We start from the raw sequence: 13,597 nt of genomic DNA, 5'->3' as shown, positions 1-13,597 counted from the left end.
TCTCTCTAGGACTAATTAGGTGCTGCTTTGCGGCATTAAGACGTTGACTCAGCAACAACTTTGTCCCCCACTCAGCTTAAGTAAGGCTGGGTGGGCACCTTGCTTGCGTGTGCCAGCTGTCACTGTTGGGAGTGCAGAGCCTCCGTCACCGTCCCATCATCTGCCTCCGAGGGGGGGGGAGCTGCTTCCTGGCGATGCGAGCGCAGGGAGAGGGGAAACGTCAGGCTGGGAAACAACTGGCTGGTCAGGTTGGTGCTCCATAGGGGTATCTGGAGCTGCTGGGGTTGAACTGTCCAAGTCCAGAGCTGGGCTGCCGTCTGAGTCCAACCTGCTCGGCCCTTCACCGGCTGTTCTCCCTCCTCCTCCTCTGCTTCGTTCTGGTCTGTCCACCCCCTCCCAGCAGGGCTCACCACACTGCCCACCTGCAGAGGGAAAGGGGCGGCAATCAAAACACAACATGGAGCAAAATACTCTCTCCACCAGGGGTTCCCCAACAGTGGTCTGTGGAGTGCCCGCGGTCCGCAAACTTCAGGTAGTCCGCGACAAGCCAGCATTAAATGTTCCTCTTGGTTTTTAATGGTAGTTTTACTGCTGCTTTTATGACTTACGTTGCGTTTTATCATATTACAATTTGAATTCAACAGAATGCAAACTGCAGTACGCTAGGATGCAAAAGAAGAAATGAAAGCGACGGTTAAAAAAAAAAACATTAAAAATCATCCAGCATATCACATTACAACAGCAATTGTATTTTGTATTAATCTGTTGTTCACCGCCCAGAGAGCTATGCTAGTCGGGCGGTATATAAATTTAATAAATAATAAATAAATAATAAAATAACAACAGGCAGAAAAATCGTGAAGTGGCTCGCCAAGAGCCTCAGAGATTTTCAAGTGGTCCATTGGAAAAGAAGCGTGGGAGCTCCTGGTCTAGAGGAAGCTTCAGTCTTGGAGCCCAGTGTTCTTCAACCTTGAGTTCCCCAGATGTTAGTTTGGTTGCTCATTATTACATTTTTATCCCACCTTTCCTCCAAGGAGCCCAAGGTGGCGTGCGTGCCTCTCCTCCCTCTCCATTTTATCCTCACAACAACCCTGTGAGGTAGGTTAGGCTCCTGCAACTGCCAGAATTCCACGTCTGTCTTCATCTTCATTAATATCTGTTGAGTCTTTGTCTTTATCTACAGCACTTGCATCATGATTACCTTCCATGCGTGCCATAGATAAGTGATTGGGGATGATGCATGTTGCAATCCATCCACATTTGGAGACCTAGGTCATATTCAGTGCTAGTAATACTCGGAGTTAGACCCATTGAAAATCCTGGGCATGACCAACTTGGATCCATTAATTTAAATGGGTCTACTCTGAATAAAGCTTAGTTGGATCCAACCTCCAAGGCTGAAAAACCCTGTAATCCACATCCAGTCAATCGCTGATTTTTGACGTCTGTTTTCTTATATCCTTCTTTATCATTCTGTTAGGACACTTGGTTTCTCTGATGCATTTGAATGGATTTTATATGCGTTCTTGCCGTTTGAATTGTTTTCATATATTTTATATATATATATGCAAAAGTTTGAACTATTTTTATGTATGTATTTGTTCCTTGTCTTGTTTTTATTCTAAGTCGCTTCGGGATGCCTTGTGGGAGAAGGGGGTCTGTAAGTGAAACAAGAAATAAATAATTTTGGAAAAAGTAAAAATGCCACGCACAGGGGCGAGGAGGCGGCATTCAGGGATGGGAAACCTGTGATCAGATGCTGTTGGAGCCCATCTTCCATGAGCCTCAGCCAGCATGGCCAGTGATCAGGGATGATGGAAGTTAGGGTCCAGTAATATCTGCAAGACCTACAAATTCCTCATCCTTGCTCTACAATAATAATAATAAATGTCCACTGGGTAATCTTATCTTTTTTTACTCTTCAGTTTCTTCAAACCGTTGACATAAAAGCTCCATTATTCCTTCATGCCTCCCTTCTTCTCCCTTTTCCAATTCTTTGTTTAGATCAGCAGAGAAGGATATTTCTCCCTCCTCCTCCAGGAATCCGAAAATGTGTGGTTTCCACAAACATCGCAGCGACGTCTCTGACAATCGATGGGATCAGGTTAGCCGTTCGGTGTATTTCTCACCTGGAGAACCAGGGAGGGCCTGAGAACTGAGCGTTTGGGCAATCTGGATACGGCAGACCAGGATTAGGAACGTAGGGAGCAGCTTTTTACCGAGTCAGACCACTGGTCTGTCTAGTTTGGTGTTGTCTACACTGACTGGCAGCTGCCAGGGATTGAACCTGGGACCTTCTGCATGCAAAGCAGATGCTCTGCCACCGTGAGCTATTGCTCCTCCCTGGGGCCATATGGCCTGATGTTCCACCCAAACATCTTATAGGACCAGCTTTATCTATGTGTAGAACCTGGAACACAGGAAACTGCTTCACGCCAGGTCAGATGATTTTATTATTTATTTATTTAATTAATTTGTATCCCGCCCTTCCTCCCAGCAGGAGCCCAGGGTGGCAAGCAAGGCACTAAAAGCACTTTAAAACATCATAAAAAACAAATCTTAAAACACATTAAGACAATGTATTTTGTCCATCTAGCTCAATATTGTCTGCTCTGGCTGGCAGCAGCTTTTGTCCATCTAGCTCAAAATTGTCTGCTCTAGCTGGCAGCAGCTCTCCAGAGTCTTGGGCAGTTCGCTTTGTCCGTGATCCTTTTAACTGGCGGTGTTGGGGATTGAATCTGGGGCCCTCTGCATGTGGCCTTCCAGATCTCCCTCTCTGGCCCCTGTGACCCTCGCCAGGCCCTGCTCCCTCAACAGCCCTGCTCCATCGCCTCTTCAAGTGCACTTGCCGGTTCTTGAATGTAGTCGCGTGGCTGGAATGTAGCCTGTTGCACAATGGTAAGGACCGCATCTGTTGCCCTGCCCATTTTTTGGCACCGACCCCTCACTACTTGGCATGTGGCCCCCAGAAGACTGTACACAAGGGAATGTGACCCTTGGACTTGAAAAGGTGCCCCCGCTCCTATTGGTTTAAGGACTGAAGTCAATTTAGGCATACCGTAATGTATGATCGCATGAATCTCATTTGGGTTTCTCTTTGAAGGTATGTGGTTGACAGCGGGTTTGTGAAGCAGTTGAACCATAACCCGAGAGTGGGCTTGGACATGCTGGAGGTGGTCCCCATTTCCAAGTAAGTTTTGAAGTGAGGTTGGGTCATTCTCCCATTTGAGAAGCAGCAGCCTTTCTTAGAAACCTGTAATTCGTCCACAGGCTGCTATGTCTAAGCATAATTTATTAGAATCCTGCCCTTCAGCCAAAAAAAAGCCTTCTAGAGTGGCTTACAAATCACTAAAGAAAAAAGACAGCCCCTATCCTCGGGCTTGCAATCTAAAAAGGCATGACACAAAAGGAAAAAAGGGAGTGGGAGGGAGGAGGAAATAAGCAAACTCGTGTTCAAGTTCTTGGTTAGTAATAATTATTATTACTATTACGTGCTATAAATTTTGGAGAGTTGTTTGATCGCTGTGCACTTGGGCACCTCTTCAGATGTTGTAACCGAATTTTGCATGAAGGTTCCTCAGATCGTGGAACAGGTTTTTGGATACCATTTTGAATCAAGGTGGTGGGCTGGACCTTTCAAAACTGCACTGATTTTAACCTCTGATTTCAAATCTACATTTAATATTTTTTCTTAGATTTGCTAAGAAATGCTGGGTACAGGGGTGCTAGTTATTAATACAGCACTATCCGTATACTTGGTTCATTTGACTTGTATACCACTCTAACATAGAATCACAGGATCTGAGAGTTGGAAGGGAACTTGGAGGTCATCCAGTCCAACCCCCTTGCTCCATGGCAGGAATCTTGGAACTACGGCACCCCTGGCAGACAGGGCAGCCCACCTCTTCTTAAATACCTCCATATCTCCAGTGAAGGGGAGCCCAACGGCTGGGAGGGCACACTGTTGCTTTTCAAAGAAAGAGAATTCTTGCCTCCTTTAAAGCAGAATGGAGTCCCGCATTATCCACTCTGGAAACAGTAATTTACATGCCGGCCTTACAGCCCTGGGAGTGTTTTCCCGAATTCACAGAAGATCCGGGCTGTGTGTGTGTGTGTGTTCATCCTCCACAGTCGTACTTCTCTGTGACCTTTCTGATGCCTTTGCCTGCAGTGCCAGGCCACCATTTATTCCACCATGATTCCACTTTAAACAGTCATGACTTCCCCCAAAGAATCCTGGGAAGTGTAGGTTGTGAAGGGTGCAGTGGGTTGCTAGGAGACCCTCACAGAGGTGCAATTTCCAGCGTGGTTTAACAGTCAGTCCCTCTTCCCAAGGGCCCCTGGGACCTGTAGTACTCTTAGGGGAACAGGAGGTCTCCTAATAACTCTCAGCACCCTTCACAAACTACCCTTCCCAGGATTCTTGTGGGGAAGCCATGACTGTTTATTAAAGTGGAATCATAGTGGAATTAAACTTATGGAGTGAAGGTGGCCCAGTGTAGCTATGCAGAATAATCGTAATGATGAATCCCGTCAGTGGCTGTACTTACTTTTTTTCCTTCTTCCTTGTGCAATGGTCTTTTAGACCAGTCTTTGCCAACCTGGTGCCCTCCAGATGTTTTTGGATTCCAACTCCCATCAGCCCCAGCCAGCATGGCTGTAGTTCAAAAAATGGCCACGCTGGCTGTGGCTGATGGCAGCTGTAGTCCAAAGCATTGCATTCTATTATTGATTTTGCTGTACGCCGCTTAGCTCAGTGGTTCTAAACCCTTTTCCCCCCACAGACCACTTGAAAATTGCTGATGGTCTTGGCGGAACGCTTAATGATTTTTCTGTCATAGCAATTGTAATGCACTGTGCTACAAGCTGTATGTTTTTTAATTGTATTTATATCAAAATGCAAGTTTGATTATTTACAAGTGCGTTTATTTCTTACACGGTATTTTACTGTGTTGCGATCAGCATTCCATAGAATTCAAATTGCGATATGATAAAACTGCAAGATAAGAAGTAACAGAAGCAATGCAAATGCAATTAAAAATCAAGATGGGTATTTAATGCAGACATGCCACGGACGACTGGGATGAATGCCACGGACCACACTTATGCCCTGGCTTAGATAGACTAGTTCGAGGCTATATATGAAGAATAATTAAATAAAAATAAGCAGAACGATAACACATAAATATTGTCCTGCATCAGAGGTAGGGGAAATTGTGGTCCTCTAGATCTTGTTGGATTACAGTTCCATCATCCCTGGGGAAGCTGGCTGGGACTGACAGGAGCTGGAGTCCAGCACTGTCTGGAGGGCCACAGGTTCCCCATCCCTGCTTTATATAGACTAGTTGGTGGAGAGCCCAGGGCGCTGTGGCACAGAAGAGCACACTGCCAAAAATGGCCCACTGGCCGTCTCGGGTTCAACACCCCTCCCCCGTCTTATTTGTTGTTTCTTCCATTTATACCCTGCCTTTCTTTCACCATGGAACCCAAGGCGGCATACACGTGGTTCCCAGGCAGTCTCCCATCCAGGCACTGACCGGACCCAGACCTGCTTAGTTTCAGCAAGATGGTGGTCTCATGAGCCTTCACACCATAGCCTGGGAGTTGTATATAATTAACTTGGACATTTCTGCTCGTTAACTAGCTGAGTTTTTTTTTAATGTAAGTATGAATTAATTATCTTTTCAGGAGTGAAGCTTTGCAGCGAGCTGGGCGAGCGGGCAGGACGTCATCCGGAAAGTGCTACCGGATATATAGCAAGGAATTCTGGGAGCAGTGTATGCCTGACCACATGGTCCCGGAGATCAGGCGCACCAGCTTGACGTCTGTCATCCTGACTTTGAAGTGCCTTGCTATACATGATGTCATAAGGTAACCTGTCTTGTCTGCGGGATGAATGGGGAGTTGCCGGGCCGCAGGAGAGAGAGAGTTGGTGATCTTATTGTACTGACTTCTGTTTAAAGAATCATGCAACCTGTGCTGATTAGATCAGATTTTTTTTTCCTTTTCAGGTTTCCTTATTTGGATCGCCCAGAGGAGAGACGAATTCTGGAAGCTCTCAAGCAGCTTTATCAATGCAATGCAATTGACAGGTATGTTTGAGAACCCGTGTGTGTGTGTGTGTGTGTGTGTGTATTTCTTTAATTTGCTTAAAGGCTGTTTACCTCACTATTCAGCCAATCCCCCCCCCCAAAAAAAAGCCCCCTAGAGTGGCTTGGAAATCAATAAAAGCAAAACAGTAAAATGCAGTGTTTTGTTTAGGGGTCACCATCTTTTGAGACGTGGTGAGGGTGGTTACCTTTTTTCTCCCTTGAAATGTTCATCAAGCTGAAAGAGGAAGTTGGAAGAGTGGACGCTCTTTCCTACTTCCTCTTTCAGCTCTGTGTGCTCAGCTTAAATAATACTGGATCTGAGTTTTACCCAGATCCCTTGGAAAAGCAAAGCTTCTTTCTGTCCCTGAGGGAGCGGGGAGGGAAGTGACCAGAGGGGGTGATGCTCACAGCACTTGCTCTACAATCCAAATACGCTCATGGGCTTAAAAAGGTTGTAGACCTCTGGTGTGTGTGTGTGTGTTGTTTCTACTCCTAATTTCTTCTGCACCCAAGGATGTGAGAAGAGATTGTAGCCCAGTGGTAAGAGTAAATAAAGAAAATGATTATTGGGGCAGAGGTGGGTGGAGCTCTGACTGGTCTGATGTCGTTTGGCCACTTTTCCAGCGTAGGTCACATGGCTGCTCTGATGTCGCTTTGCTCTGATGTCATTCTGACATCACTTTTTGGAGTGGGTCACATTCAGGGCCAGTTCGATGTTACTGGGGGTCCTTGGGCACAGTGGGCCCCTTGCTCCCTCCCTAAGGGGTCACCGGCTCATCTTCTCCTGCCACTCGCCTTTGTTGCTGTGGGGGCCCACTGACACTGCTGCTACTACCACCTCCACTTCCTCCACACTCACTCGCCTATCTCTTCAGCAGCTAGAGGCTCCAGGTGCAGCACTGCAAACCTTTCCACGGCCGCCACTGTTAGAAGCACGTCAGGCCCTGCCCACTCAGAAGCAGCCTCCTTGGCGCAGGAAACTGTGTCTTGCTCTCCCGTGGTGCCTTGCGCAGTGGTGCCTGGAACCTCCAGCCCCTGAAGGGATGGGCAAAGTAGTGCGGAGAAGGAGGTGGTAGCGGTGCTGGTGGGCCCCTGCAACAACGAAGACTGGTGATGGGAGGAGTGCCAGGCCCAGTGCTAGTGGTTGATGGGCCCCTGTGAGCTCTTGGGCCCTCGGGCCAGTGCCCAGCCTGGCCACCTGCTGGCGCAGGGCCTGGTCACTTGCTCAAGAAATCCATTGCCAGGGCATCACAAATTTAGCTAGTGGAAGGATTCCCAGACTTCTAGATTAACCAGTATCATTGTCTCTCTTTTCCACAAAACATAGGAGAGGTTACGTGACCAAACTAGGCGAGTTCATGGTGCGTTTTCCCCTCCCTCCAAACCTGACTTGTGCTGTCATAAAGGCTGCCTCTTTAGGCTGTGAAGATTTATTGCTCCCCATTGCAGCCATGCTGTCAGTGGAAAAAGTCTTTATTCGACCAGGTAACGTTGTAAGTCTGTTGGAAGTTGCCTAGAGACCATTAAGTATGTGGCGACCAGTACATGAAATAAACAAACAAACAAATAAGGATGGCTGGGAGGAGGGAAGAGAGGGATGCTATTGTTACCAGCAGAGGTGTAATCGTCCAGAATCTTGGGTGGTCTTAGACCCTTTACTTTTTTGGGAGCAGCGTCCCAGCAGGGTCCCTATGTTTCCAGCATCCTACAAGCCAGGTTCATTCTGCACAATATAGTAAACGGACCTTTCGTGTGGCGGCACCTACCCTGTGGAATTCCCTCCCCTTGAATATTAGGCAGGCGCCATCTCTGCTATCTTTACGGCGCCTTTTGAAGCCTTTTAAGTTGAGACCTATCCCAGTCTGCGTCTGTGTTAGAATTGCTTGTTAATTTTATTTTAATAATATGTTTTTAACCCTTTTTAAAAAAAGGGTTTTAAAGCTTTTTAAAAATGTTTTTAACGTTGTTTTGTTGTAATGTATTTTAAGGTCTGTTTTTTATGATGTTTTAAAGTGTTTTTAGCGCTTCTGTTTGCCGCCCTGGGCTCCTGCTGGGAGGAAGGGTGGGATATAAATCTAATAATAAATAAATAAATAAAAATAAGTGTGTACAGGAATACTCTGCATTAACGTACGCAATGGGTCCAGAGCGAGTACGTAAACCGAAAATGTACTTAAAGTGAAGCACTACCTTTTTTCACTTATCAATGCATGTACTGCACTGCAGTCGTCATATACGGGCATAACTGATGTAAATAATGCTTTTATAACTAAAATAAACACAGTAGGCTTTATTTTAAGAAAAAGTTTGTAGTTGGAAACTGATCGGGAGGTGGCGTCATGCCGTTAAGTGTCCATTCTTGCGGAGCGAGCGTACGTAAACGGGAATGGTGCTACTGTAAATATGTCCATACTCTCAAGTGTCCGTAAAGTGAAGGTCTGTATAGCGGGGTATTCCTGTAAAATTATGCCATCTCACAGCACTTGAACTCGTGGACATCCATTGAAGCTGAATGTTGGAAGAAGCAAAGGGATTCGCTCCAACAAGAGGCAGTGACGGCCGTCAACTTGGACGGCTTTAGAAGGGGATTAGACAGATTCATGGAGGATAAAGGTTGCCAGTGGCTACTAGCCACAGTGGCTGTGCTCTGCCTCCATAGTTGGAGTTGGTATGCTTCCGAATCCCAGTTGCTGGAAACTGCAGGAGGGGAGAGGTGCTCTTGCACTCAGGTCCTGCTTGTGGGCTTTCCTTCGGGGGATCTATTTGGCCACGGTGAGAACAGGATGCTGGACTAGGTGGGCCACTGGCCTGATCCAGCAGGCTCTTCTTAATGTTCAGTGGCAAACAGTCAGAGGGCTTTCTCAGCCCCTGAAATCTGGACTCTCCTCTCCGGTGAGGCTTGCCTGACGCCTCTGCAGCTATCGTTTCAGCATCTGGCAAAGTCCTTGCTTATTCTGCCGTCTCTTTGTCTTTCTTGCAAGCCAGCCTCCCACAGCCTGGTGCCCTCCAGCTATTGTTGGACTCCATCTCCCCCTGATGGTTGGACAATGCTGGCTGGGCAATGCTGGCTGGGCCTGATCGGAGCTGGACTCCCAACAACATTTGGAAAGCACCAGGTTGGGGAAGGCTGGCTTGCAGGGAAGACGGAGGAGCAGACTCTCCTCATTTACAAAACCAACTCTGCCTGCTCACTTGGAGGTGATTCTCGCACGCCATAGGTGATGAGAGAAATGGCTCTTTCGGTTGCTGCAGGCCAGGCTTGTAACGGCTGCATGAATGGAAAAAAAGGCACAGGGCCTGGGTGAGGGGGAGCGATGCTTGAATAGGAATGATTGTTGTCTAAAGGACAAAGGTCCTTTGACTGTTCTCCTCACGTTTGTTGGTGGTGCCCAGTAATCTCTGTGACACATTAACTTTGGATTTCTTTGGCTCAGCAACAAAAGGTGGTATGTGCTCGCGGTGCTTTTGAAAGGGAGCCACGGTAGAGGGGGAGTTACTTAATCATTTATCTGTGCTCAGTTTTAAAACCAAACCAAAATCCTGCCCTGCACACTCTCAACTTGCAGCCCCTTTCCTTAACTGCAAGCTGAGTTATTAGCAACTGAACAGTGAATGGGAAACCACTCTGCCTATGCACAGAAGCACCGTCTTAGCGCTGGCTAGCTCACACGAAAGTTCAGCAGTCAGGATTTTGACTCGGACCTTTGTTTGGACATCCATATCTAATAATAACAATAATTAATAATATTAATTAATAATAATAAATTATTGTAGAATAATTATAATGTAATTGCCTCCTACAGTAGGGTATTAAGGCAGTGTGAATGACACAGTAAAAATAAAGACCACAAAGAAAACAGTGGCAGATATATTTTTTAAAAACGATACAAAGTAGGCACCTGTGGCAGAAACTCACTCAACCAGCTGGAAAAGCCCGTAGGAACAAAAATGTCTTCAGTTGTTTCCGGAAATTGCAGATAGTGGGCACTTGTCATATTGTGACAGGATTGCTTTTGCACAGAACAAGGGCAGCCACACTGAAAGGAGCAGCCCTGCTCTGAGCAACCGTGAAGCGGGCTTTTGACAGAGCTTGGAAAAGTTACTTTTTTTGAACTACAACTCTCATCAGCCCCAGCCAGCATGGCCACTAGATTGGGATGATGGGAGTTGTAGTTCAAAAAAGTAACTTTTCAAAGCTCTGGCTTTTGATATATTTGGAACTTGCAGGAGAGGCTCTCCGAAGACCCCAGTGACCTATTAGGTATATTAGCAGGGGTATAATTGTCCAGGGTTGCAGGAGGTCATAGACCCAGGACTTTTTTGGGAGCAGGGTCCCAGCCAGGTCCCTATGTGTGAGCCGGTCAGCATGAAAAGGGAGCATGTTAGCCACTGAAAAAAGTCCTTGTCCTTTCATGCTGATTGTAGCCAATCAGAGTGACAGATGAGTCAGCCACTGAGAAGACTCTACTCAGTAGCTAACACACAGCCTCCCCTTTCATTGGCTCCTAGGGACATCTTTTGTACTGGAGTGTAGACTTGCGAGGTGAGAGGGAGATGACGGAAAGTGGAAAAGGGGGCATGGCTGTGGGGGGTGTAGCGCGACTATCATGCAGGGACCCTGCACTTCTGAATTTGTCATGAAAGTACTTTATATTAGGGATAAGACGGTCCCTCAAATTACATGGGACTGAGTTGTATAGGGCCTTAATATGTTTGCACCGAAATCTTGAACTTTAATCAGCCAAGAAGCACACAATTTCTGTGCCTGCACAATCCACCCTTCGCGATTCAACACTTCCTGGGTTGATTAGCCATAGTTTCCTGCTACATCCGACCTGGGAAACAATGGTTATCAGAATTGGAACAAACCAGGATCTTAAACTTCAAACTGTGGTTTGAAACCCTGCCTTGCTTTGATCCTGTTATATAGTCATTTCACCATTCAGACATAATGGGAAACTATGGTATTAATTTTTTTATTAAAGTGTTGAATTGTGGTACGCTTGGGGCCGGGGGTGGGGCATGTGGACAGAGCGTGTGGGCAGAAAGCATGTGCATCTCTCAGCTTAATAAGCCAAGATACTAACGTCCAAACTTTGCTAAAATCTTTTAAAATACAGTATTTTTATTTTTTTGCAGCCTGATCCTATTCATGTCTGTTCAGAAATAAGTTTTATATGCTGACCTGTGTTCCTTTGGGAGGAACGGTGGGATATGAATTTAATTACTAAATAAATAGTGTTCAACACATGGAAGTGCAACTTTAGTGGACAGTGACTAAAGTTACTTCTTTTGCGGTCACTTTTTCTCCCGAAAGTTTTTTCCCCAGTACGCTCTGAGATGTTTTTATGTGAAATTTATTTTATTTGTTTGTGTCATCGAACAAGATTTATGTACCGCTTAATCATCAAAAACTTGTATGCGGTTTACATAAAATAATATAAAATATGCATTTACAATACCTATAAAATCAAGTTAAAAACAAGTTGACCCAAAGTTTATCAAAATGTCAGCATAATATATAATATATGTGCATGCCTGGCTAGGCTTGCTTAAACACAAAAGTTTTTAGCCGGCGTCAACAATACAGTGAAGGTGCCTGTGTAATGTCAATGGGCAGGGTGTTCTAGAGAGTAGGTACTACCATGCCAAAGCATCGATTCCTTACAAGTGCAGGACAAACATTATGTGGCAGTTTGAAAATGTGGAATAAATGAATAAAAGCGAATGACTCCCAGTGTCATATTTCCTCAGGAGATCCTCAGAGTCAAAAAGAAGCTGAACTTCGACACCAAGAGCTGTCCTTGCAAGCAGGAGGATGCAACGACTTTGCGACTCTCCTGAATGTCTTTGAACAGTGCAAAGCAAGGTACCCCGATGGGAGTTAGCTGTGGAACGGGCAGGATATAAACCCCGTAGTATCGGGGATGTTTAGTGCTGTTTTAAGGCTGCATTCTCTAAACTGGTGCCTTCCAGATGTTGTCGGACTACAACTCCCATCATCCCCTGTTGGGCAGTGGGTCAAGGATGATGGGAATTGTAGTCCAACGATATCTTTGGAGGGCACCAGGTTAGAGAAGGCTAGTTTTTAAGGCATTGAGGGGATCTCAAATGTGGATCGAGGCAATAAGGCAGAAATGCCTTGTTCTGTGCCATGGGGGTCACTTTCAAGAGTAGAGTGAGTAGCTGGTGGTGTCTTCCCCTCTTGTGATGCAGTGCCACAATCACAGATGGCCAGAGGGTTGTTCTTAGGGTTGTACCTGGCGTTGCTTGGGAATTCTAAGAAACAGAACAAAAAATCAGTGCAGTTTTGAAATCGGTGGCTAAAATCAGCGAAGTTTTTGAAAGGCCAGTCTGCCATGCCCATTCAAGAATGGCATTCAATTGTATCCAAACATAGGCAAAAACCTGCTCCTTGATCTTGGGAACCATCACACAAAAATTTGGTTAGAATATCTTAAGAGGTGTCCAAACGCACAGTGAACAAACAACTTTCCAAAGTATATAGTAGACTTATTTCTCTCTCTCTCTCTAACTATTTTATGAACTAGTGAATTGCCTTTCATATGTGTCCCAAGGCGATTTTAAAAAAGGCCCCAACCACAGATAAGCTTCACGACAATGGGAAATAGACACCAACGGCAGAGACCTTTTCATCCAGCTGGAGAAGCTTGTCGAAACCAAAAAATGCCTCTTTCCAGAAAGCACAGATTGTGGGCGCCTGTTGTTACCAGGGATGATGAAACTCCAGAAGACACGGATGGTGTTCGTAAGGGAGAAGAAGGTGTCCCTCCCTGGACATCTCTCTGTACAGCAAGCAGCAATCCACGCTGTTTCCCCTAGATACAGGAAAGGGCCGTCGCTCAGTGGCAGAGCATCTGCTTTGCACGCAGAAGGTCCCAGTTTCAATCCCCAAAGGCATCTCCACGTAGGGCCCTTGTCTGAAGCCCTGGAGAGCCGCTGCCAGTCAGTGGAGACAGTACTGAGCTAGATGGACCAAAGGCCTGACTCATTAAATGGCAGCTTCCTGTGTTGGATTGAAAACAACAGCAGTGACATCTTTTCTAAATCTTGCTTATTTTCCTCCTGCTCTCACCCAGCAAGTCCCCTTCGGTCTGGTGCCAGGAAAACTGGGTCCACTGGAGAGCCCTGAAGCTGGCGTTCAGTGTGGAGGGGCAGCTCCGGGAAATCACCAACAAGCTGAAGCAGGTGAGTGAACCTCTGGTGCGGTGTCACGCAGGTGTTCTCGGGAGGTAGTCCCAAGCATGCGCACATTTAAACTCTGGCATCCGCTCTCAGAAGAGGTGGCGGCAGCCACCAACTTGGCAGGCTTTAAAAGAGGATTGGACAAATGCTAGGTATGGTGGCTGTTTTCTGCCCTTCACTGTCGGAGGCAGTATGCCTTGGGGATACCTTCTTGTACTCAGGTCCTGCTTGCAGGCTTCCCATTGGGGCACCTGGTTGGCCACTGTGACAGCAGGATGCTGGACCTGATGGGTCCCCTT

General features: G+C 46.3%; 1 protein-coding gene across 10 annotated transcripts in view; it reads left to right on the top strand.

Moving 5' to 3' along the window:
- DHX40 (DEAH-box helicase 40) overlaps positions 1 to 13,597 on the top strand; it is a 37,502-nt gene that overhangs the window by 16,930 nt on the left and 6,975 nt on the right. For all 10 annotated transcript variants that reach the window (XM_061604700.1, XM_061604705.1, XM_061604703.1 and 7 more), the window contains 7 exons: positions 2,005 to 2,104; positions 3,104 to 3,190; positions 5,689 to 5,871; positions 6,012 to 6,092; positions 7,420 to 7,577; positions 11,847 to 11,961; positions 13,193 to 13,301. In XM_061604700.1, the coding sequence (XP_061460684.1) occupies positions 2,005 to 2,104; positions 3,104 to 3,190; positions 5,689 to 5,871; positions 6,012 to 6,092; positions 7,420 to 7,577; positions 11,847 to 11,961; positions 13,193 to 13,301 (833 nt within the window). The remainder of the gene's footprint in view (positions 1 to 2,004; positions 2,105 to 3,103; positions 3,191 to 5,688; positions 5,872 to 6,011; positions 6,093 to 7,419; positions 7,578 to 11,846; positions 11,962 to 13,192; positions 13,302 to 13,597) is intronic.

The sequence above is a fragment of the Rhineura floridana genome, chromosome 21 (assembly GCF_030035675.1).
Source record: "Rhineura floridana isolate rRhiFlo1 chromosome 21, rRhiFlo1.hap2, whole genome shotgun sequence".
NCBI classification, from domain to species: Eukaryota; Metazoa; Chordata; class Lepidosauria; order Squamata; family Rhineuridae; genus Rhineura; species Rhineura floridana.
The sequence above is the reverse complement of the archived record's forward strand: the minus strand, read 5'-3'. Positions and strand labels throughout refer to the sequence as shown.